This window comes from Eleginops maclovinus, chromosome 18 (genome assembly GCF_036324505.1).
Source record: "Eleginops maclovinus isolate JMC-PN-2008 ecotype Puerto Natales chromosome 18, JC_Emac_rtc_rv5, whole genome shotgun sequence".
Taxonomy (NCBI): Eukaryota; Metazoa; Chordata; class Actinopteri; order Perciformes; family Eleginopidae; genus Eleginops; species Eleginops maclovinus.
Window position 1 is genome coordinate 21510219 of NC_086366.1, and position 24938 is coordinate 21535156.

The 24938-nt window shown below is 40.4% G+C and overlaps 1 protein-coding gene across 10 annotated transcripts in view; it reads left to right on the plus strand.

Annotated features, from left to right (window-relative positions):
- The window catches only part of phldb1b (pleckstrin homology-like domain, family B, member 1b), a 117332-nt gene that overhangs the window by 89597 nt on the left and 2797 nt on the right, over positions 1–24938 (plus strand). For 7 of the 10 annotated variants that reach the window (XM_063907753.1, XM_063907752.1, XM_063907756.1 and 4 more), the window contains 12 exons: positions 1559–1687; positions 4597–4752; positions 5544–5654; positions 5777–5866; positions 13251–13367; positions 13906–14008; positions 14264–14308; positions 16376–16706; positions 18010–18100; positions 20226–20372; positions 20716–20935; positions 22586–22671. In XM_063907753.1, the coding sequence (XP_063763823.1) occupies positions 1559–1687; positions 4597–4752; positions 5544–5654; positions 5777–5866; positions 13251–13367; positions 13906–14008; positions 14264–14308; positions 16376–16706; positions 18010–18100; positions 20226–20372; positions 20716–20935; positions 22586–22671 (1626 nt within the window). The remainder of the gene's footprint in view (positions 1–1558; positions 1688–4596; positions 4753–5543; positions 5655–5776; positions 5867–13250; positions 13368–13905; positions 14009–14263; positions 14309–16375; positions 16707–18009; positions 18101–20225; positions 20373–20715; positions 20936–22585; positions 22672–24938) is intronic. The other 3 variants (XM_063907757.1, XM_063907758.1, XM_063907754.1) reach the window with 2 other exon arrangements.

Below are 24938 nucleotides of genomic sequence, written 5' to 3' on the forward strand. Positions count from 1 at the left end.
TCAGATAGAGTTCAAAAGAGGTGAAATGTTGTTTTTCTACATTGTGATTTTGTGCTTCGGGTATGTTAAGATTTGTTCATTTCTAAGATGACAAGATATATTCTGTGGGAAATTTGTATCTACATTTGATTCGACTTGTCAAAATGCTGCCTATTTTATTATTGATAATAATATTTTTGCTATTGTGGAACAAAAAAAAAAAGTGTTGCTTAGAACTGCTGAAAGCTTCACTTGAGTTAACCCTCATCTCTGAAGATGGAACTCTTGTCAGTCCTGCTAGACCTTCTTACTTACAATACATCAATATGAAGATGGTATCCCAGAGCGCGAAACTGAAACATATGGAAGCCATGAGAAAAAAAACATGTGATCCATTTTCTGAGTAGAGACTACGTTGTTTATTCTCCTGTGTATACATGCCTGAGGTTTCTTAAAAAATAACCTGTTTCCATTAGTGAAATGTATTTTCTTTTGCTAGTAATTTAATGTAACACGCTAACTCACAATACATATACCTTGATTTTGTGCATGGAGGAAATAAAACTTTCCTGGAACAAAAAATAATAAATACTATAGTGCTATTTTGAAAATGGTAGTGTGAACTTTAGGGCGGTGGTGGCACTTGGTCTTTTCGAGTCCCTGAAGTGCCACCGAGGTGTCCCTGAGCAAGGCACCGTTCCCTACTCTGCTCCCCGGGCGCCGTGCATAATGGCAGCCCAGCGCTCCTAATACAAGGGATAGGTCAAATGCAGAATGTGAAGTTCCCCTCTGTGGAACTATTAAAGATTCCTTCTTCTTCAGCTTTTTGTGGCCAACACGAGTATTACAACGACAACACACTTGATTACATAAATATCATAGCAAAACAAATATATGACCTGATGAAAAAATGGTAACTTATGACCATCCTTATTTTCAGCTGTCATAAACACAGGAGAGTAGTGTATACATCAGACTTCAAAAATGGATCATCAGAATTTTTTTCTTGTCTTTTGCCTCTCAGGGCTTCCATATATTTAGCACCGAAGAGACATAATGTCTCTGTGCTTTAACTGCTTAGACTTTCAGACATTGCATGGTTTATCACATGATTTAAAAACTGTTCTGGTGCCAATAAATGTCAAGTAAATTATAGACCAATTTTCTCGCAACCTATTTATGTTATAATTGTTAGAGAATATATACATTATGTTATTTTCAGGGCATCCACAGCCGATAAATCTCACAGTGACAGGAGACACTTCAAGCCAAGTCAAGCTATGTACGAAAAATGTTTGTAATAATTGAATTGTATTTGAACACGTTTGAGAGTTGGAATGATCTGTTCTGACTATTTGAAGACCAAATACCATTTGTGGACCCCAGACTGCTTACATCCTGACAGACCAGCACTTACTTCCTGCGCCCTGCCAAGTCCTTAAAATCTGTCCAGACAAGTCTGCTTGCTAACACCCTACAGCTTTTTTATTTGCATGGCGTGATTTTTGAGCAGTGTCTCTCTCTTTCTCTCCCCCCTGTCCATCCATCCTGTGTGTGGGTGTGTGTTGTGTCTTTCTAGGAGAGGGCTAATGTTGAGGCCGAGCGCCGGGCCCTGCAGAGCCTCCAGGAGGGCTACGCTGAGTTGGAGAACCAGCTTCATAACTGTCCCGAGTCCCTGAGGGAACAGTTGCAGGAACAGCTAAAAAGGGTGGGTCACCAGTACAACAGAAGCACCTAGACCACCCCCACACAAACTACGTACCTAATAAATCAGCACAGACACCATCCCTCCCACAACAGTTAGTGAGTACCATAAAGGTCGTTCTAGCAGTGTTGGCTTCTACTAAGCGGCAAGTGGTTTGGCCTGGCTAACAGAAACAATTATTGGTATTAAACGGTTGATTTGGAATTATTGAAGTGGAATTTACAAGGTATTTATACTTATTTTTTAATGTTAACCTATGAAAAGGAAGCATTGAAAAGGACTCACTCCACAAATAGCAATGGGATTTCCCCATCTGCCCTAGGAATGTTGCAAAAAAAAAGATCTGTGGCAAACACACGTTCTTTATACTTAGACACTATGGAGCAGGATAACCTCCACATACTAACACCACCTTAAGATTTTTTAAGTGTAAATGCAATCGCCAGAGGTAAAAGCTACATCACGGTTGCAACGTGTTTACGAAACCATTGACTTAGGGATGAGAGAACCGGAACTGGTAAAATAAGGCTTAGTAATTTCCAGATTTTAGGACTCATTCCTGCACCACTCTTTGTGGTGGTGTATTATTTGAAATACTAGTAGTAGGCAGGCAGACAGGCAGGCAGACGCCGACTGACACAAAGATACAAGAACCGTAAATATTGAGAACAAAGTTTATATTTTAGACATTGGTAAACTTAACTTCGTTGGTTGATGCATAGCTCTTTCATTGTGGGAAGATAATCGAAAAGCAGACTTATCTAGAAAGTTAATGTTAATTTTTTAGGGCTAATGCCGAGTTAACTATGGACAGTCATGCAATTAATTGTGATTAAATATTTTTTTACTAATAGGGTGCCGTATTGCTAACTTGGTAGAACTGGCCCGATCCAGTGCTCATGTTTGAATCAGACCTGGGACAATTTGCCGGGTGTCACTTCTGTCTGTCTGCTCTGCACTTTTTTACCTGCCTCGACAAAATCTTAAAAAAAAATACAGATTGACAGCCCTCATTTTTTTTAAATCACATCATCAGCCTAAATGACATAGAATGAAGGCATTACGATCATGCTAACTTTAGCCTGAAGCCCCACTTAATCTCCCTGCTTGTGTTCTCGAGTATCTCTGCCTCAGAGCAGCATGTATGTGCCAGGCCTCAGCACATGCCCTCAAACATAGTGCTACAGGGACCTTTAACCCTTCGCAGGGGCCCACTACATATGGTTTACCACACACACACACACACACACACACACACACACACACACACACACACACACATATACACACACACTCTGTGCGCCCTTACAGACGTGCAGTTGCCATGGGCTACAGGAATGTCCCCTCCTCCGCACCACACCTCTATGCTACTGAAACCCTCAGGTCCACAGGAGCCAACTAATGGTTCCTGGGCCCCTCAGATGCTGGTGATGGATTTTGGTAAAATGTGCATCATGTGATAGAGTCGTGCTGCACCGCATGTGTGAATCTGATCTGCACCCCCCCCCCCCCCCCCTCTCTGTGATTTGTCATGGCTCGCATTATTTGTATAACTGCTGACTAATCGATTAACATAGGCCCTGACTAGATCCATTCTGTGTCTCCCCTCGCTCTCATCCTGTGACTCTCTAAAGTCAATGAATGCTGCTGTTTAAAAAAAGTGATGAACCTTTTCTACCAGTTGATATTTATTCATTTTAGACTGCATTTTTGCAGTTTTGCTTATTTGGTTTTGGGGAAAAGGGTTTGACAGTCCTGATTGCAGTTCTTTACAATAAACAGGACAGAATTTCTGAGATTTAAGTTGAATATTTACAAGAATGCATTTCAATGTTTACTGTTGTTATCAATTGGGAAATACATTTTAGAAGCCATTTTTGGGGGATCCATGGAGAGTATTGTGACATTGTGATATGATTCGGGCATCACTGCTCAGCCTGGGGGATGCATTGGGGGAAATATCAAACACATTTGAGAGAACAAAACACGTTATTACTCTCCATCAAGTTTTTTCTACATATGTTTGTCATCTCTAAGATATTGTCTCCCTTTTTAAAACTGTGAGTTTTTCCTGATAAACGTACAACTTTAGTCTCAGAAATTCTGAGTTATTTTCTCCTCTTAGTCTGAAATATCACATTTAAATTCCTTTGTAGCTTTCCGGCCCAGTATGCAACTACTTTTCAATCTTAGGTGCTAAATTGAAACAGCATCTGAACATAAACTTGTCGATAAATATTTATAAGTATATTTGTTTTATTCTACAGCAGTTAAAAAGTGTTAAATAACCTAACCACAAGGGTTCCAGTGAGAAATGTGTATTACAGTACGTGTAGTAACCACACACACAAGTGGCTGCTGCAGTAGAAGCATGTTCTTCATGGCTGTCTGCTTGACTAAGCACGGTGCGTGTAGTGTTACCCAAAAAGAGCTTCAGCTATTCTGCAAAAGTAACGTAATTCCTGAGAGGCAAGATAGAAATAAAAACTGGTGAGCCTTCATTTCTTTCTCTTCTGGATTTGTGACTTAAAAACGGGTGGGAAACAGTGGTTTGGCAAGTCATGTATTGTTGTAATACTTGGTTTGGCCACAAGAGGCATAAAGAAATTAAAACTATAAATAAAGAAACTTAGTTCTCTTTAAAAAAATGTAAATGTTAAACATGTTATCCTGGCAAATGTTTAATGGGAGACAAAACAATAATCACCAGAATTATTTATTCCCTATTTGCTTCTCAGAACTTCCGTAGGAACTATTTTAAGTGAAAAAAGTCGAAGTATGCTTTTCTTTAAGCAACTAAGCTGTGATCATAGTGGATGGCTTTTAAAATGAGCAGTGATTTACAGAGAATGAGTTTCTCTGTAATGATGATGATGATGTAACCACTGTTGTTGTGCCTGGGCCTCCATCAGGACGGAGATGCGTTGGAAACGGGAACCAAAAAGTTTGAGGACTTAGAGTTTCAGCAGCTGGAGAGAGAAAGCAGCCTGGAGGAGGAAAGAGAAACCATGAGTCAGCAGCTGCTGCAGGAGAGAGCCGAGTACCATCGCAGTGTGGCCAAGAGGAAGGTGAGGAAACACCCGACAGGCTTTAGAACCACGCTATATAATGCTTCGTACTGTATGGGTTTTGGTGTAGGGATTGAAGCAAACAATGGCAAATGTTTCTGCATTCTTGTACCAAAAGTGTTAAGAATTAAATTATGGTTTGACCTCCATTTAGTTAAATTTGTTCAATCACTGAAGTTCTGTGGGGTTAATTTTTTGGTTCATTTATTTGGAAAGCGGGCTGCTAAGATGACATGATATACAGTAGCATACATACTGGGACCCCCCTCATGTCTGTCCCTTGGAATAATTCTATTTATCCTATATTTTTACGCTCCTGTGGTCTTAGTTATTTCCCTCTTCATGCACACATGCCTAATAAAAATGTGGATTATTTGAAGATGATACATTTATTTTATTAATATACATATTTTTGTATGTTTTCATAATTATATATTTACATTTCTTATATTATATAATATATTTGGTAAAAAATGTGAATTATATTTTATTTAAAATCATTTTGAATTATGAAGCTTTAAACAAAAAAAAGTGTTTTATCTAAAATCCTGTGTAAAAGTAATTCAGTGTCCACTCTCACCATGCAGCCGCAACATCTGGAGACAGCTTGTTGTTTGTCTTCAGTATTTCTTGTGAACAATACTATTATAAATTCCACCAAAGACATCTGGCGCTTCCACACAGAGGTCTTAAAGTCAGACTCATTGTAGTCATGCATTCATAGTTCCTGTCCTGCCACACTGTCACAGATCAGCTTGCGTTAAAGATTTCTTTCTCTCCGCCTCCTCCAGGAGAAGGTGTCAGCTCTGGAGAGCCAGGCCAACCAGCTCGGCCAGCAGGCGTCTCAGGAGTGCGAGCGGTTGGCCAAAGACCGGACCCTCACACTGCAAATGCTCCAAAAGGTGCAAAATAAAACTAACATTATGAGCACATGGAATGTTTTTTTTTCAAGGTTCAGATAAATGCCTGTGTTTTATCTTTATAATTCTGATATGTGTGCCTAACATGGGTCTTTCTGCTGCAGGAGAAGGAGAGGCTGTCCGCCCTGGAGAAGAGATACAACAGCCTGACAGGAGGAAAGAGCTTCCCCAAGTCCTCCACTGCCATGAGAGAGGTAACCACCATCAAACACTCACACTCTGTGCTCCTGGCCTGAAAACAGAAAGGAGTTTTCATGATTCCATCCTCACCCCCATTGACCCCTTGAACTTGCAGTGAATTGGAATCTTTTGCATCTGAGTGTTGTAATGGTGTGATCGGACTGATGTCAGGATTATTTGCTGATGATTAGTGTGTGGAGCAAACCCCTCATTGAATGGTCACTACATTAACAATCATACTAATGATTTAAAGGGTAACTTCTGTGTTTTTTATTATTTACCTGGACCCTATTAATGAGCTTAGAGGGGCCCTTTTTTGCTTTTTGGGGTTTTCCTTTTTCCTGTCATGCGTTATATAGGTTTTGGTGCATGTAAATGGTTTGCAAAGGCTAAAATCCCAACGTTTCTCTCCCACACACTCCCGGCCGGGCCATGTCTTAGTTTTACATGCTTACAACAGAACAAATAATAAAGTATATATTATATTATCTTGTCTTATCTTAGCGTTTGACACATCACAACAGAGCCGGCCAGCTAACCAATCAGAGCAGACTGGGCTCTGGTTTCAGACATAGGGTGAAAAGAGGTGCTGCAGAACAGGCAGTATGAGAAAAATAAAGAGCTTTTTGAACATTAAAGCATGTGAACATGTCAGAGTAGAGGCACAAAATACACATACTGTATGACCCTAAAAAGTAACAGAATATATCCTCTTTCAAATAAATTAACAAATTTGGGCCACACTTTTGTTTAATGTGAAAGTAGAAACCTGTAACAGCAGGTTCCAGGCTTATAAATAAGGCAGTATTAAGTGGTTTTAGCCCCCTAAGTTTCATTCGTGACGTTGAAATTGAAAGTCATCGAATACTACTAAAAAAAATGTGGAGAGTTTCCCCGCACAGTTGAAGATAAATAGGCTGAAAAAAATACAGACGTTACCCTTTAACAGAGGAAGGGCAATCCACAGAACCTGATTCACACATTCCTTGTTTTATTTTGGCGAGCAGAAGTTGTGTCGCATCAGTTTTCTGGAGGGACTAAAGGCTTATTCCCGAATTGTTGAAACAGGATGCGCTCCATATCAGCGAGGCAGACCTGTTGTCGGGGGATGTCCACTCCTCCCAGCATTCCCTGTGTCGAGCCTCTGCTTCCTACTTACATCCCTCCCCTCTCTGTCAGTTGTACCCCAGCAGCCCTACAGAGGTAACCAGACTAATGACCGCTGCATGAAGCCCCCCCCCCCCCCGCTTTCCCCTCTGCTGTTAGTGTCGTGGTCACACTTCCATTGTAATTGCACTCGTTTTCACTCGAGTCGCTTGTTTTGAGAGCAGCGGCTTTCAGTTTAAGATTGGTTTGGTCTGTTTCGAGCCCAGGGGTGTAGTAGAAGAAGCGTCAAATCCCATGATTTTGACACTTCAATGAGCACACAGATAACCTTTATCGAACAGAACCAAACACTTATATCTCATAGAGGTTATACATAGGGCTGTACTGAATGTTGTTTATATATCACTTCTATTTAAGTTTTCAAATAAGCTTTGAAAGTCTCTTCCATCGTATTTTAAGATGTCATCACCCTGAAAAAACATATCTAGCTTCTTCAGTGAGATTGGATTAGAGGCTTTGTCTAGCAGAAGGGCGAACCGTTTTTTAACTGCATCGACAATGTTGTTTTTGAAACCCTCAAAGACAATACATATAGATTAGAATATTTCCTTTAATAAAACATGCCGTGAATCTTGGAGATGGATACCTATATTCCTTTTGGAACCTATTTTTTGGTACTTTCCACACTCTTTATTGGAAATCATTAGATTTAATTTGGCTAAGGCTTCTATCCAAAGCGACTTACAATAAGTGCAAATAACATAGAGATTCAAACTCCGAACATCAAGGAAAGGGCAGATAAATTCTCTTCAGCAAGTCATACCATTGTAAGAGCTGGTGAATTAGTGACAAGGCCTAAGCTGACTCTTTAGAGTGCTTTTATTTTTTTAATGTACAGTCGAATCAGATGAGTTTTCACTTTGCGACAGAAGATATGCCACCATTTAGGAGCCAGGATAGCAAACTGCCGTGTTTTTGAGCTGTAACTGGCAAGCTGATTAGCTAACACCAAGCAAAGTGCACCTGCTGGAATGTATGGTTTTACCAACACCAGGCAGTCAAGAGGTGTGATTTCTTCAAGGTTTAAATTGCAGGATCTCGTCAGTCAGAATCAATCATATCTCAGTTGTCCAGCAAGATAAACCCTTCCATACAGTAACTCTCAGGACTACGATGTGATGTTCAGGGGCTTAACTTGTATGAACAATGTGCAACGAAATTCAGTATTTATAACAATGCACTCAAGATGATATATAATGTTACAACACAAAGACTTACACGTCCATTTTGGAATTAGCCGGAATATTTTTCTGTCACATGGGAACTAGAAATAAAAACTGCAACATGAAGTTAGTGAAGAGCAGGAATCAGTAAAAACACTCTAAATAATTGTTGGAGCCCGAGGAGTAACCGTGCACAAATACCAACACTTGTTCGGTTTAGAATATTTATAATGGTATGGCTGATGCTTCAAACTATTCGGTGCAGCCCTATTTATATACTGTATAAACGATGATGACTGGAGGTCACGATTTGGACATATTCTTATTAACACTGCATCCCTGGTGGCTGTCACAGCAAACTCTAGTGTGAGGTCTTATGTGAGGAGCACTTTGTGTTGCTGTGTGTGTGTGTGTGTGTGTGTGTGTGTGTGTGTGTGTGTGTGTGTGTGTGTGTGTGTGTGTGTGTGTGTGTGTGTGTGTGTGTGTGTGTGTGTGTGTGTGTGTGTGTGTGTGTGTGTGTGTGTGTGTGTGTGTGTGTGTGTGTTCATATGCTGTAAATAAGCAGTGAGCTGCAGTGTTGTCCTCATGGCTTCTCGTCCTGTCTGACCGCTGTTTGATGTGGGTATTCAGGAGTACCTGAAGCTGTCAGATGTCCATAAGCTTTACGGCAGCCCTGAAGGCAGCACGCCCCCCCCTCGCGGCCGCTCGCTTGCTGAGTTAGCTGGCCCCCGCGAGGTACCATCACTTCCTGTCTGTCCTCCTGATTCCTTCCTTCCTCTGTCCATCCTGTCATTCCCATGTCATGTTGCTCCCTCTGCTGGTTTGTTGTTGATTCAGCTGCTGGTTTTCTGCTACATGTTGAAGCATGGTGTACTCACTCCCTCTGTAGCTGCAGGGCGCCGCTCACTGCCAGTACACACTGCTTCATGTCAGAAATACAAGAGGTTTAATCACAGCTGGAAGGGTGAATAAAGGTTGCTTACCAACCAAAAGCTGCTATTATTGTGTTGTATAACTAACTGCAATTTCAAAACAATATGTTCACACATTCGAATGGACAAAATAATAATTAAATTAAAAATAAAATATATTTGTTATTACATTTGTAATTATATTTGTAATTGCCAAAATGGGATCTTAGACATGAGATCACATTTAAAAAAGAAATACTTTTTTTTTTAATTAAGTAAGTCCAAGAAACTCCCATAGAGGTTTACATATTTTAAAATAAATACCTCCCCATCCTGCTTATCATTCTTTTCTTCCAAGAACATCACTTTCTTCTTAGATATTTAATTGCTAATAAACAAACAAAAGTTTTCTTAAGATGTAAAGTAAGAAGTACTGTGTAAACCCATTTTCACATGAACTTCAGAATTCATATCCATGTGTCAGGATCAAGATTCAGATCAACAGCAAACACTTTTGGATTTGCTAAATTTGTATTCCTTTATTACCATTTTACTCCTACATTTATTTTACTGCATCCATAGTTTTGCGCTCAAATTTATTCTGTTTTAAAGCACAAAGAAGTCACACATCGTGATGGCAGCTGTATTTGAATGATATGATCAGAGGCCAGTCGGCTTCAAATGGGTACTGCGTGAATTTCCCTCCTGCTGCCTATCCCACTGACATGTATGTCTTCACTCCTGTGTGTGTGTCTGTGTGTGTGTGTCTGTGTGTGTGTGTGTGTGTGTGTGTGTGTGTTGCCTCTGTAAGGAGTATGTGACAGTGGGCCAGTTGAGTCAGATGTATGGGATGCCAAAGGTGGAGTCGTCCCCTACCTCCCCGCTTCGCCAGCCCCTGCAGTGTGGACTCGTAGACCCCGTCTTCTCCTGCTTCCCCTCTCCTCACGGCTCTTCCCTCTCTCTGTCCGTAGAGGTGTGTCCTTCTTTCCGTCCTTCCTTCCGTCCTTTCTTCTTTTCGTCCTTCCTTCCTTCCTTTGTTTATTTTTCCCTTCGGCCCCTTCATTTGTTAGTTAGTTAGTTAGTTAGTTAGTTTGTTTGTTCCTTCCTTCCTTCCTTCCTTTTTCCTTCCTTCGATTCTTCGATTCTTCCTTCCTTCCTTCCTTCCTTCCTTCCTTCCTGCCTGCCTGCCTGCCTGCCTGCCTGCCTGCCTGCCTGCCTTCCTTCCTTCCTTCCTTCCTTCCTTCCTTCCTTCCTTCCTTCCTTCCTTCCTTCCTTCCTTCCTTCCTTCCTTCCTTCCTTCCTTCCTTCCTTCCTTTTTTAGCTGCCTTTGTTTAACAGCTGTCATCAGTTTAACCAAGAAGTGTTGGGTTTGTTTATTTGTAATATTTAATCATATTAACCAGTTTTTTGTGAAACATGAATAATAAACCATAAGAGATTTTTTAAATAAACAAAATATGGTGAAAAATTAACTAATAAGTAACAATATATCTTAGTCTCATTTTGATACTACATAATATTCCTATAGTGTGTTAGTGTTTTTTTAGATGTAATAATTCTCCACTTTGTTTGTGCATTTCGTAAGAAAGTACAATGCAACAGTATTCTTTATTTATAGTATTAAAATAACGTCTAAATACTTAAAACCTGCTCAGAATTACTATGTTTATTGATTTGCTACACATTTAGAGTCACCATGATTTGGCCTGAAGATATAGTTTCCCCTGATATATAATGAATCAATCCTTAAGTTATTAATATCATCTTCTTTATTTTTGTCTTACACTGTGTTTTTTGTCAGTCTGGTATTTTGTGTAGTTATGACTTTCTTCTGTCACTATAGAAGCCCTGTGCAGCGTGTCTCATTCAGCCATTTAACATTCTCAGAACAATGGAAAGCAGTTTGTTCTTGTAACTGTAGGAAAAAACAACAACCTCAGCATTAATGGCAACTAGAAAACAAAGGTCTATTCTTATGCATTTAGATATTGTTCATTGTAATTTGCAGCATATGGCTCCGAGGAAGCAAAGTAAAATGAGATGGAAACTTAAATATCCCTGTGAGTAACTGGGTCATTGCAGCAGCGACATTACAAAAGAGATATTTTAAACAGGGATATGCAGCCGGAGGGTATGAAGCATAATGCTGCTGACAACAATAACGCTCTGAAGATATTTAAGAATAATTTAATTAAAGCTTTTGAGGGTGTATCAAGCTTCCTGCTGTCTGTGAATGCTTTCTAATCTCTCTTCTTCTTTGTTTCCTCTCCGCTCGCGCTCTGCTCCTCTGCAGTACCACACTGAGGGCAGCAGGCCTCACCTACCCAAGCTAGATTTAGAGCAGTGGTACCAGGAGCTGATGTCAGGCTCCCCTCTGCTCTGCCCCCCCCCTCTGCCAGCCAAGTCTCTGTCGGGACGCAGGCCTGTGCTGCAGGTACAGGGCCGCTCTTCTTTCCCCTCATTTTCCCTTCATTCTTCTGCTGTTTGTCTGTGCTTGTATTCCTCTGCCACCCTTCAACCAGGGAGGGAAAGTTTCAACCTGTTTTAAGTAAAGCTGGGTTCAAGTCATATGGCAACTTTCCTATACAGCTACACTGAACGCACGCATTCTGCTGGATGATGTAGCCGTTTAAACATGGTTTGAATTCTGAATTGAAATAAAACAAAAACCCTACTAAACATACTGATTATAGATGGAAAAATATATATTTTTCTTTACTAGTATGTTTCTCATGTGATTGAAGGAATGGACATAAATGAAAATAAATCAACATACTTTTCCACGGAACAAAAACAAGTACTGTGTTGTTGGTCCCATCATCCCCCCCCCCCCCCCCCCCTTTCATAAGAGGGAGGGAATCTTTCACACTTCCACTGACTTTGATTAGAATCAGAGTCAAAATATTGTATTAATTCCGGAGGGAAGTTAAGTTTCGTGACAGTTTATTATAATGAAATAAATAAACATTTATATAGATAAAGAGGTCAAATATGCTTAATAAAAGTCCTTGTAGCTACTAGGATACAGTACTTGTGCACAGGAACAAGGCAGGACATCCTCCACATCAAAGGGCCCTTTAAAGACTCAGACTAAGGCTAATGGTTAAGACATGGGGAAGCTCTCGATGAAAGTCCTGTTGGCCCAAACAGTGTGAAAGCCTTACAAGGAAATGTTAGCCGAACTGGCCGGAAGCAATTGACGGAAACACAGTTGTTAGATATATCCTGGTGCTCAGCCAATTCTTCGTAAAGCTCATTAAATTAACTCAAGATATTCCATCTGAGTCCCAGCTAACGCTATTAGCTTGTCCATTTCATTAGCGACAGATCCTACAGTGTCCATCAGGAGGACACGGTTTATATCTCCTTTTCTCTATAAATCTGGACCCAGCTCTCCTCTTCCTTTGCTTTGTTTGCCCCTGCATCCTCTGTGTCCTTTTCCATATTTCAGTGGGCCGTTCTTCAGACGTACAGTATCTCTGTGGATGTAGTGTGGCTTGAAAGGCCATCATGGTTATTCACTCTGTGATTGGAGGGACAGCGTGAATGGGACCTGTCCTATGTAGTTTCAAAACCAGAAACGGAGTCCAGAAACATCTTCTATGATCTATTTACTTCCAGGCTGCCTCCAAATGTTATTGCCAATAAAATTCTGATATATGAGAGGCCAATTTTCAGAGACCAGGCTTCACACTGAAAAAGCAAGTCCTCCTCCAGGCATTTTGAAAACTATTAAAAATACAGTTCACCTCACCTTTGATATGATAAAACAACCTTGGGAAGTATAGAAAGGCTGTCTTCTTTTTATCCTGACCAGTGAAAACAAACTCGGATACACAGGTGCATGATGGGTGTTGTTGTGACACATTATCAGTGTTTGCTTTGGTGTTTAACAGGAAGTCAGTTTAAGTTTCTAAAAAGTCAAGACTGATCTCATCTATAGTAAGACTGAAATGTGTTGTGCTCATGGAAGCTTAATTTATTGTTTTTTAATTTTATTTTAACACCGTCCATCTCGTCATTTTGTCTGATCATGCTTTTCAACCACTGTTTTCCAGCAGGTGCTTGCCCGTCATCCATGGAGTGGATTCCTCGCGTTGTATTGATCAGCACCTCCTAAACTTGCTCTCTCACGCTCTGTGTGCTTCCTCCCTCAGGTGTTCCGCTCTAAGCTGGACAGTGATCCAGGTCTGTCTCTGCATCAGCCCAAATCCGGCTCTGCCTCCCCTCTGCAGCACGGAGCAGCAACACTGGGACGCAACTCCAGCTCCAAGGTGAGCAGCGACTTCCCGTCATCAAGCTTTGAATTCATCCTTCAGTCTGTTTTACTGGAGGCTGCACTCAGATATTTTAATCTATACAGCAACCTAGGAGGAAAAACAGGACCCAACTGGTATTATACTGTAGTTACTCATGGTTTATGCATTTATTTGTTTGTAACTCACATTTGATACTATATTTAAATTGTTTTTTTCACCACTCGTATATTATTATTAATTTTAATCTATCTCAATTTGTGTTTTTATTGTACTATTTTATGGAATTTATTGTTCTTTATATTTTGTTTCTGACTTTAATTCTTGTCATATTTAATTTATTTATGTCTACAGCATTAACTGTTTCATTTAAAACTGTACAGTAACACTATTAAAGGGATATGACTCAATCCAAATGAAAATAGACCTAAAATTCCCCTTAAACCTTGATAATTAATAAACCCAAATATGTCTCTCCTATTTATTTATTTATTAATTAATGCTTTTTTTATGGCATTACATTTTCATATTCCACCTGCTCCCTCCAACCCTGCAGAGCCCCCTGCTGGTGGCCAACAGCACCGGCAGTCTGCCCAGGAACCTGGCTGCCACACTGCAGGACATCGAGACCAAGAGGCAGCTGGCTCTGCAGCAGAAAGGTAAAGCAGTCCTGACAGTGTTTCCCACTTAGGATTCACAAGATACATGTAGGTTGTGTGACAGTGTGTGTGTGTGTATGTGTGTGTGTGTGTGTGTGTGTGTGTGTGTGTGTGTGTGTGTGTGTGTGTGTGTGTGTGTGTGTGTGTGTGTGTGTGTGTGTGTGTGTGTGTGTGTGTGTGTGTGTGTGTGTGTGTGTGTGTGTGTGTGTGCGTGCGTGTGTGTGGATTATCTACTGCTGCACTCATGCACCACAGAGCCCCTGACCTCCAGACAGATCTCCATAGATGGAAGCTCAGCAGGTAGATGGATCACTGCGTCCAGGAGTCCTCATTTTGTCTGCTTTTCTTATTTTGTTCTGCAGGATTTCCGCATACGTCCCAAACAGGGTCTGAAATGAACTGCTTTCTCTAGAGTAGAGTTGTAAAGATGTAAAAACGTATTCAGTCAAAGAGCTCCCTAGTTCTTTACTTAGCCATTAAGATAGGTTGAGTTTAAAGGGACAGTTGGGGTTTGTTTGTGGGACTTATCTATAGCCAGTGTATTACCCTGGCTCAGTAGATGACAGGAGAACCAGAATTGGAGCCAAGCCAAGCACTTCTTTCATGGATGTAGCAGCAGAACTAACCTAAAAGGAAGGCCCACCAAAAATCAAATCAATATCAGTTTAACTGTTATCTATATTCAGAAAATGATACCACTCTAGGAGTCGGACAGCCCTTTATGCCGGGGAAGCTGTTATCTACACTCTCGCCCAAACCACCTGACTTGCCGAACATGAGTTGTGCTTCAACATCACTGACACTTAGTGTAATGTAAATTAACTCAAACATGCCACACTACAACTTTTTAGCTGCTTGATACAAAAGGAGCATGGGTCCTTATTTTCCATGACTCCAATAAACCCATCAATAATACATATTTCTGATCAATTTATCAAACAACCCGAGCAAGTCGATTAAGAGTCGTTTAATGACTGTCTTTCTCAAAGGATTGTGGTAAACATGAATTAAAGAAACACAGAAAGTCATACAATAAAAAAAGTGTTGGAAATTAAATTTCCATCGTCACTTATATTTGCAAAACAAACAAAACAAACCACCCCCTCCGCCATCTACTGTAGGTAACACTGATTATGGATCTTATAAAGCATACTTCAAACGATGTGAACTATCCTTTTAAGCTACCAGGGGGCTAATTAACCCACCAGACAGAAGAGCAGCAGAGAATTATACTGCAGACAGCCTAGCAGCCAGCCAATCAGGAAGCAGCTTAAACAGACCAAAGACTGTATGTACCTTAAAAATTAAAGTCCAATCTGAAAGTAAAGCCGGTCTGGCAGGTTACTCTTATTGATTTCTCCATCAAAGGTAACATTTACCAGAACTTGACACTTAGCAGCTGTTCATTTCAGACCCCGTCTTCATCCTCCTCTCTCCTCCATCTCTGGTGTGTCATTAACTCTTTCCCAGCGAACATTTCTTTTCATCTTTTTTTGGTGTCTGTTACATCGAAGCGGGCTTTCGTCTCCCATCAATCTTCTATGAATGTTTCTGCTGCTGGAGAATAAATCTTGCATGTTCAGCGTTCAGTGAGCTCCTCCTTCTTGTGATATCGACCTGGACACTTCTCTCCAGATGTGTGAGCGTATTATACGGTGCACAGCAGCATGTAGTTCAGATGTGAGAAGTTGGATGGATTCTGAAGTTTATGGTGACGGGACTTAATGGGCTTTCTTGCAGTCATCCTCAAGCTTGTTTACGACAGTGCATTAGGGCCATTGTAGGTAAAAAAACAAAACAATTAAGAAGCAATGGAACGAGGGTTATATCTGAGAAGAACTGTGATTAAAGTCGTCATTTTACAGGCAATTTTTTTTTTCTAAAGGAACTACATGGCTTTACTTTGAAAGGTTGCAAATAAACTCATCCTACCCAACACACCATTATTGATGTGTATTATTTCTACAGTGGATGACGATATCGAATAGTCCATAGACTGGATTTGAACCACAGTCCATGGGTCACCTACTCTACCTATTGGGGTACTGTTTAGTATGAAGGCAAAGAATATTTTATTTTTATTTTAAATCATTTTGTTGATTTTATACAATACAATTATAAAACAATTAAATTAAAATTAACTTACAATGGCCGTCATACTTGTGTTGGTGCGTGGTGGTCTGGTCATGCAGTTTGTTGGGTGCTGCTGGTGATGGTGTTGCTGTAGTAATCCCCGAATCTGCAGGGACTAAACGGACCCTAGCTGACTTGTTGTGTTTTTGGGCTGAAAGTTTTAGTAGTCGTTCCGTCTTCGTCCCCGGGTTTAAAATCAGAACTTTCACTGATCAGCACCCTCACCCCCTCCAGGTCAGCAGGTGATCGATGAGCAGCGGCGGCGCCTGGCGGAGCTCAAACAGCGCGCGGCGGTGGAGGCTCAGTGTCAGTGGGAGGCGCTGCACGGATCTCAGTCCCACCTCATGACTTCGTCCTCCTCGTCACCCTCATACTCCCCCATCATGTCGTACAGCCTTGGCTCCGGAGGCGCCCCCCCTCTGGTTCACCACTCCATCCTGCACCACCACCCCCCGTCAGCTGGGGAGCAGCCTTACGACACCCTGAGCCTGGAGAGCTCTGACAGCATGGACACCAGCATCTCCACCGGTAACAACTCGGCCTGCTCGCCAGACAACATGTCCAGGTACGGAGGCAGATTCTCTTTCCTTTCGCAGGTGGTTGGCAAGTGTTGGGTTCTTTTGTATAGTTCATAATCTCCTTTACCAAACAGTGTTCACAACCCTGAGATCATTTGAATACTCTCCAATTGAAAGCTATTACAAAATATGACTATTCTTTCGAAGACTAAAGCTGCATTGACATGATATCTTCTCTTCGCTCACCGAGAGGTTTGGCGCAGAGTCTTGTGTTGAAACAGCCAGTTAAGTTTCTATGGTTCCCTCCTCTGCTAGCTTGTGCCACTAGAAAAAGCCTACATCTGATTGGTTGCGCTTTGAAATGTCAGTGGTAAACAAGAGCAGAGTAGAAATATTTGTAATAATTTGAGCGCAGTGCTTGGCGACAATTTTCAGAAATGTGCGACACAGAGGGTAGCGCTGCCACCTAGTCGGGCCACACCGCTCTCTCCATAGAAACAGAACGGGAATGTCAGCGGAGATTAGTTTAAGATGAGACGATGACAAGACGGCACCGACATCTTGAAACACTTGACTAAAAAGGACAAACTAAAATCTAGTTTAGCAAAATTCTGCTAGCTGGAGACGAACTCGCATTCTGCACAACGGAGAACACATACGGGATGCCATCTCTTACCACTGAGCTATCCGGCGTCCAGAATACTTGTTATTATTATTTTTTTAAAGAAAATTTCATTTTTTATTTTTTATTCATTTTTACCTTTTATCAATAAATGTACCGGTAAATTCCTGAAGTTTAAGATAACAATGATAACAGGGCTTTGGAAAACAGTTTTTTTGCTTACTAGATTCACTGAAATAATTAGTACAATCCATCAACCCAAACTGTTTTTATTAACTTAACTAATTATATAATAAGGGTTTTTTAGAAGTACATTAAAATGCCAAGACTTTGAGTTTACTTAAGTCGACAGAAATGGACCAACTATGATTAAAATGTAACCATGACTATGGAAGCAAGACTAAGACTGATAAATTAAATCTTATCCAACAAATTCACACTTTGTGGTTCTCTGGGATTTAAATTGAAATCTTGTTTTTCGAATGCAATTTTAGAAGCTTTTACACACGTCGTAAACACTGAAGAAAGGGATACCTGGGGATTGTGCGGAAATAACTCATAAATACTGCCTAGATTGCCCTGCAGATGTTGTATGAACCGCAACTTATACTAAACTGATTTGATATGAAATGATTTAGCTGTCAGATGTAGAAATCAGGATATGAAAGATTGATTTTGAAATCAGGCGGAGGTTGTGTGCTAACACTGTGTTGCTGCGTTTGATTCAGCTTCGGAGGAGTGGACACGCTGAAGATCGAGGAAATGGAGAAAATGCTGAAGGAGGCGCAGCTGGAGAAAGCCAGACTTATTGAATCGCGGGTAAGACTGGATAATAGAGTTACTGTAGGAGTCATGGATTATTCAGAATCCATACGGCGTGATTGATGAGCGCTGTAGCTGTGTTTCTTTCAAAATCTCCCCATTGATCAGGAGTTCATAAAAAAGCTTCAGGTTAGCAACTCGAGGCTTCCAATCATTTTTATTGGCCTCCATGTTTCAAACATCTTCCTTTCTTTCTGTCGTGAAGAAGATGAGGAGACTGAAATAAAATCTGTTCTCTGCTCTGAAGCTTCTCCCACACTTCTGCTGTTTCTTGTAGCTGTCACTGAGCAGCCTTTAACTCAGTATCCTTTTTATGAATGTTTAATACACTGATTTTGTCAAGTTCTTTGGCCTTTTTCCAAAGTATGCCTGAACTGCTGAGGCTGGAGGACAACATGGGACAAACCATTTTGTTTCTTTGTCTTTATTTTAAGTCCTTAAAACTTATGTAGACGGACGGGTCATTTCTCACACACATAGCCGTCCTTTCCTGCGGTGGCTTTCCCAAAAAAAATACAGCGGCCGGAATAATATCCTCCTTTTTATCTGAGGAATAAGATTAAATCATTATACAGTACGCTTATAGGGATTAACTAACTAAGAAGCTGACATAAAAACAATTAATTATATTTTTATTTTGTATCATTTATTTTAAATGATGAGCCTTTACAATAGTTGCCCTGTCAAAAAAAAGCTATGTGTTTAATTCACAGTTCTATAATAACTGTAAAGCTTTAGTGTGTATCCCTCCCACGTCACCCACAAATACATACAGTAATAATACACCAATTGTAATGACAGTTGTGGTAATAATTGATGAAGAATTTAACAGGAGAATAAGAAATAATTAGTAACTCTTATACAATTAAAATAATAACTACATAGAAAGTGGTTTAGGAAATATCTGTGATGGTTTAGTTTATTTTACTTTAGCTGTTTAGCAACTCTGATGGTCCTGTGTGTGTAAATACTCTTTTAATTGTTCCTTGATTTGCTTCACCCAAAAAATCTCTTTGATCCACCATAGTTAATTTTCCAGTGCTGTAATTTGTCATTTAAATAAGTATTAGTCAAACTCTTTATTGTAAGGGTAAAACAGGGACAAGTTAGAGAGGTCCTAATGCTCTTTGAGGTTTCCCCTTTCCTGTAGTGTGTTATATAAGTTGTAGTGTCTGTAAGTGGTCTGCAAAGGCTAAAATCCCAAAGTTACCTTGAGAACTTTGCCTGAAACGCTTCCATTGGACTCCTTTGTTTACTTCTGTAACCTAGTGACATAGGGTAAGGGGAGGGACATCTCTAATTGGTTGACCAATCACAACAGAGCCGGCCAGCTAACCAATCAGAGCAGACTGGAGTTTGGTTTCAGACAGAGGGTGAAAAGAGTTGGTGCAGCACAGGCAGTAATTGAAAAATAAAGAGCTTTTTGAACATCAAAACATGGAGACATGTCCCAGTAGAGACACAACATACAAATATGACCCTGAAATTAGTAAAATATGTCCTCCTTTAAAACACTACTGTGCTGTCAGATAATACTGTGCACCAGTCAAATTATTGTCGACTGATCAATGATCTATCAACAAAATATAATTGCCAACTATTTTGCTGATAGATTAATCGTTAAAGTAAAAGTCAGGCAAAAATATGTCTGTCTTATATCGAGATTTCCCACCTTAATATTATGTTTAGGTGAATATTCGTTGTTTTTTAACTGACAAAACAGGACATTTAATGCATCACCCTGCAGCCCTTCAAACTCCAAACAAACAAACTTCCCTACAGAGCTGTAAGAGATCACTGACAACGGATCCTGCGCTGCTGCCGTCATCGGTCTCTGACGCCAAAAACATGTTTCTTAAAGTCAAATTCAGGACTGTATTATAAACACTGGTGCATGAACACACTTTTATTTATATTTATCCCCCCCGGTTGCCTTCAGCTCTCTGCATGTATGTATGATGTAAATAAACAAGTGTGTGTTCCTGTCCACACTTTCGTTATCACTTCTCCAAATAGCCAAAAGCGCCTTCACTTTAGTCAGTGAGGTGGAGCAGCTCTCACAGAGAAATGTACATAAAGACTTGAAGGTATGCTGAGTTCTGGCTCTCTGTCTGTCCTGCAGGAACGAGAGAGCCTGGCTCGCCGTCAGATGCTGGAGGAGGAGAGGAGGAGGAGGGAGGATGCGGAAAAGAGGCTGCAGGACGAGACGTTTCACCGGCAGCAGCTGGTGGACCGGGAGGTCAAGATGAGGGCCAAGAACTTCTCTCAGGTCAGTGAAAGGAGACGGGACCCAGTCTGAGTGGAGAATGATTCCTGCTCACTCCAGATTCTGGTTGTAATAATTTATAGTATTCAATTTGACATTTGATCAAAATTTTGCATTTTTAACTACTATAAATAGTATTTGTAATAATAATATTTTTTATAATAGTGTTTAAATTGTATTTGCAAGAGTTTTAGCTCAAAGTGCTTTAAAAAACTAATAAGAAATAGCAATTACATTTTTATTTTTTTTTAGTACTCCATCTTTTGGGGGGGGTTAACAGTCCAGCAGCACCGTTCTGAATACATTCTCTAACCGTCAGTACTGTTGTGTGTTTTGCTCTCCTCAGGCCCGTCCTATGACGCGCTACCTGCCCATCCGGAAGGAGGAGTTCGACCTGCGCTCTCACGTGGAGGCGTCGGGCCACAGCGTGGAGACCTGCTACCACGTCATCCTCACCGAGAAGATGTGTAAGGGCTATCTGGTGAAGATGGGGGGAAAGATCAAGTCCTGGAAGAAGCGCTGGTTCGTCTTCGACCGCCTCAAGAGGACCTTCTCCTACTATGTCGGTAAGAAATGATGAGGAACACAGATAAACAGGGTCAGTACCAGGACGATTACTCTGGACTTCTTGGAGCAGGTTGAAACAGGCTCAACACCTTTACCCCTAAACCATGAGGGGGCTGCTTCAGTCTGTTCAGCAGGAACACATTGCTGTTCATGACACCGCCATATTTGATTTTATATATTAACTTTTATTTTGTATACATTTACATTGCGTAATACACACACTTTTCTCATGTCTTAATTTGTAAGATGGATTTTCATGAATAAAAAGGAAATAGATATTGTTATATAACCATATTTATTTGAAAAATGAAATATTCATAAATAAAAAGAGGAGGCTAAAAATAAATAAATAATAACCAATAATATATATACACACACTGATATACTGCCGTATTTGGATAAAAGTAGTGTTGTACAAAATGTCTTTTTTTATATTTGGAACTGTTATAAACCAGGTCCAATGGGGGCATGGGGGGCACATGGGAGGGAGCGGAGAGGGTTCAGAATCCTGACAGCCTGGTGGAAAAAGCAGTTTTTTAGTCTTGTGTATATATGAAAACCAAACATGAACCAAAACATAAGATAAGGCACTGTGTTATTGTTTCACTGCATCTCTTCCTCTCTTCTGTAGTAAGGATTTGTATTGTATTTGTTGAATAATGATGAAGTAGCTTGTTCCAAAGAAAGAAAATGTTCTCTTAATTTCAATGAATATTGATTAACATTGACTCGGAGCCCCTTGTGGAATATGATATCTAAGCAAGACTTTATAAAGTCTGAAAATGTTAAAGTAGCTGCAATACCCTTCTCCATTTAACATGTGAAGTGTGAGAGTGGCAGGCAGAGCTGGAGCGGCACTACATGCAGCGGCTGTAATGTGATGCCGGGCTCGGAGCTCTGGGACTCTTGTTCGAGTCGGGCCTTTGAAGTCCTCACAAGGTTCTGCTTCAAACTGCTTAAAGCATACCTTGTTGAAAGTGAGCCAGGGTGAGGAGGTGTGCTGAGATTACTCCGCCGTGAGTTAAAATGCTTGCAGCGCCGCGCTCTCTGAGGAGGCTGATTGAGATGCACTGCTCGCCCTTGTCTGTTGACCTTGAACGACGGGAGGTGACGAGCATAAGTCACGAGCTAATCCACGCTGAGCACACTGGGAGTTTAGATGCAAGCGAAATGAGATGCTAATGCAGGGCTGTTTGAATGCTAAAGAGGTCATTAACAGATAATAGCTGCGTCTTAAAAGGAAATTGTTATTCCTCGAAATGAGGCGCCGTGTTTTCTACCTACTACTCTTTAAGTTGGCTTGTGGAGTGTTTGTGCCTGGAGGTAGAGACGGCTGTTGAGTTCCCCACCGGTTCCTCACTGCAGTTCTGCAGTGGCTGATGAAACAAACTGCAATGATGTACCAGAGAAGCGTAAGAATGCAGGCAAGTCTGAAAATACAATGAGAGCTCCATCGGTTTGAAAACACGGGGAAAAGTGCTGCGCTTGTCATTTTCTATCCATCATCGGCAAACATAAATTGGTCATGATCAAAGTTTGATTCCGCCTTCTTTTTTAACGGTGTTATTCTAGGTGACACAGAACTGGAGTCTTTCTCTGCCGATGTGTTTAAGTCTTGGACCAAACCCATGTTATTTTCCCGCCCACAGACAAACATGAGACCAAGCTGAAGGGTGTGATCTACTTCCAGGCGATAGAAGAGGTCTACTACGATCACCTCCGCAGCGCCACTAAGGTTTGTAGTGTGTGCACTCTGACAGCTTCTTTCTCATTTATCTCACACTTTATTTGTTTTCCTCATGCACTCTCTTTCATTTAAAACTCTGCACATTCTGCTTTTGCTTCTCTTCTCCTCGGTTTGTGCTTTTGCTTTGGCCCGCTGCTGTCACAGAAGGGATTTTTCAACTTGAATATGACCAGTGTATGTATGAGCCTTTCTGTTCTCTCCCTTTTACCCCAAACTGAACCCTGTGTGTCCAAACCAAACACTGTAATAGAGAATAAATCAGCTCAAAGGCTGTTGATGCATGGTTCAGATTTGTGTTGTGTTACCTCAAACACAAGCCTTACTCTTGTGTGAGTTTGTTTGATCCCATTGTCCATTCCAGTGTTATAGATGATGTATGGAAGCCTTAAAGGGCGAGTGAGAAAAAAAGATATATTATTTTAGATTCATTTATGATCTTCATATTGGAACAGGTACACAGGCAGGCAAGTTTAGTTTGTTTGGGGGATACTCATCTTGACCACAAGAGGGCACTACCCTATCTTCTAAATAGGACTAACATATTAGATTGGTGCTGATTGAAATATGTTTTAGCCAACATTGGCAATAACAATGTAACATGTTTACACAGCGGACCTTGTGTTTAAAGTGCAAAAAGAAAAAAACCCACATAGAACAAAACACAAACACTGTTAGCCTCTTTTTTCTGAGATAAGTATTACAACAACTTAAATTACCATGGCAAAAAAAAAACAGTTTTTCTGTTTCCTGTCTCAGAATTACTCTTAAATCTCAGGGTCCTCTAACAGTGCAACATACAATGTTCCTCAGACAAAGTAATAAAATAGTGCAAGAAACTTAATAGTGCAATTATGAGATTGAGAGATTAAAGAATATATACATAAAGTATAAAATATGGATCACTATGTCAAAGAAAATCCGCAAACTACGCTGCTATATGGGGAGGTATGAATGCGGTGATTGTATGAACAGATGTGTGTATATAGGTATGTATGTAAGGGATGGGAATGTGCAGCGAGGCGGTCATTATTTAGCTTAGCAGCGGTGTGTTATCAGGTATGAATAACCTTAAGTGTTCATTAAGCCATGTCATAAAAAATATATAGATATGAACATACATATGATAATGTTGAAGCATTATGCAATTACCATGTGAAAAATTAGAAAATAATCCAACACAATATTTGTTTTAATTTGCCTCTCAAGGCTTCCGTACAAAAAGATAGTTAATGCATTTTCAGCTTGAGGTAGACATTGCTGGAAAATCAGGCAAAGGAGAACACTAATAAAGACTAAAACAATCATTTTTAGTTTACTTTATTTAGTTTTGACAGAACCATTAGGGCTCTCTCTTCCTTTGACTTATCTAATCGTCTCTGGCGTTCCGTAGAGCCGTAGGTGTCGTTCTTGGCTATATTTCTGTTCTTTATGATCCATGCTGAGTGCTGCTTGACTTGAGCCTCACACGTCTTGTCATTTATTTTTTATCTCCAACATAAAGCTTTGCTGCCTCCTCATCTTCAGTGTGTGTGTGTTTGTGTGTTTGATGGCCTGTCGCGATGCTCCGCACTCTGACTCACTGTGTGGCTCTGATCAACTCTGCAACTTTGATTACACTTGTCACTTCCAATGTCACATTACAGAGGAGAAAATATAAAGTCTGATGCACTTAGCAGACACAAAGATGACGCTTTAGAGAGAAAGTGATGCAGTGGAGCGGAACGTGTGTAAGGAATAAATCAAGTGTACAGTAGCATGGGTGGTTCGCCTCCAAAAACACCAGTTTAATGCAGAAGACACCCTTAAAAGTTAACTTGTTGTATGGATTGTTGACATTATCATATCTTGGACCACTCGGTTTCTGACAACAACTGATTGACAGGACCAGTTATCTTGTATTAATGCTCGTACTTTGAATTCAATACTGAAATTCTTGTTAAAATTTTAAGCAACAAATAATCCAAGTTTGGGCCTGTCATACTTTTCATTTCATTCACTTTCCTCCCGTAGGAGTTTACTTCCTGTTTGTCTTCTTCTGTAGATTTTTTTCCTGTCTTCCAGTCGTTTAACCTCTTTCCATATATTGCACTCGCTATCATGAATCCAAAGTTTTGTTCTCTCCACAAATATTGGAAAAGTATTTAATGCTTTTGTTTTGTTACACCAGACTTCTTTTTCAACTTCCAAATGAACCAATCACAATCGAGTACTCATCCAATCCATGTAATTTAGACGTATACCCGATTGATTTTAGG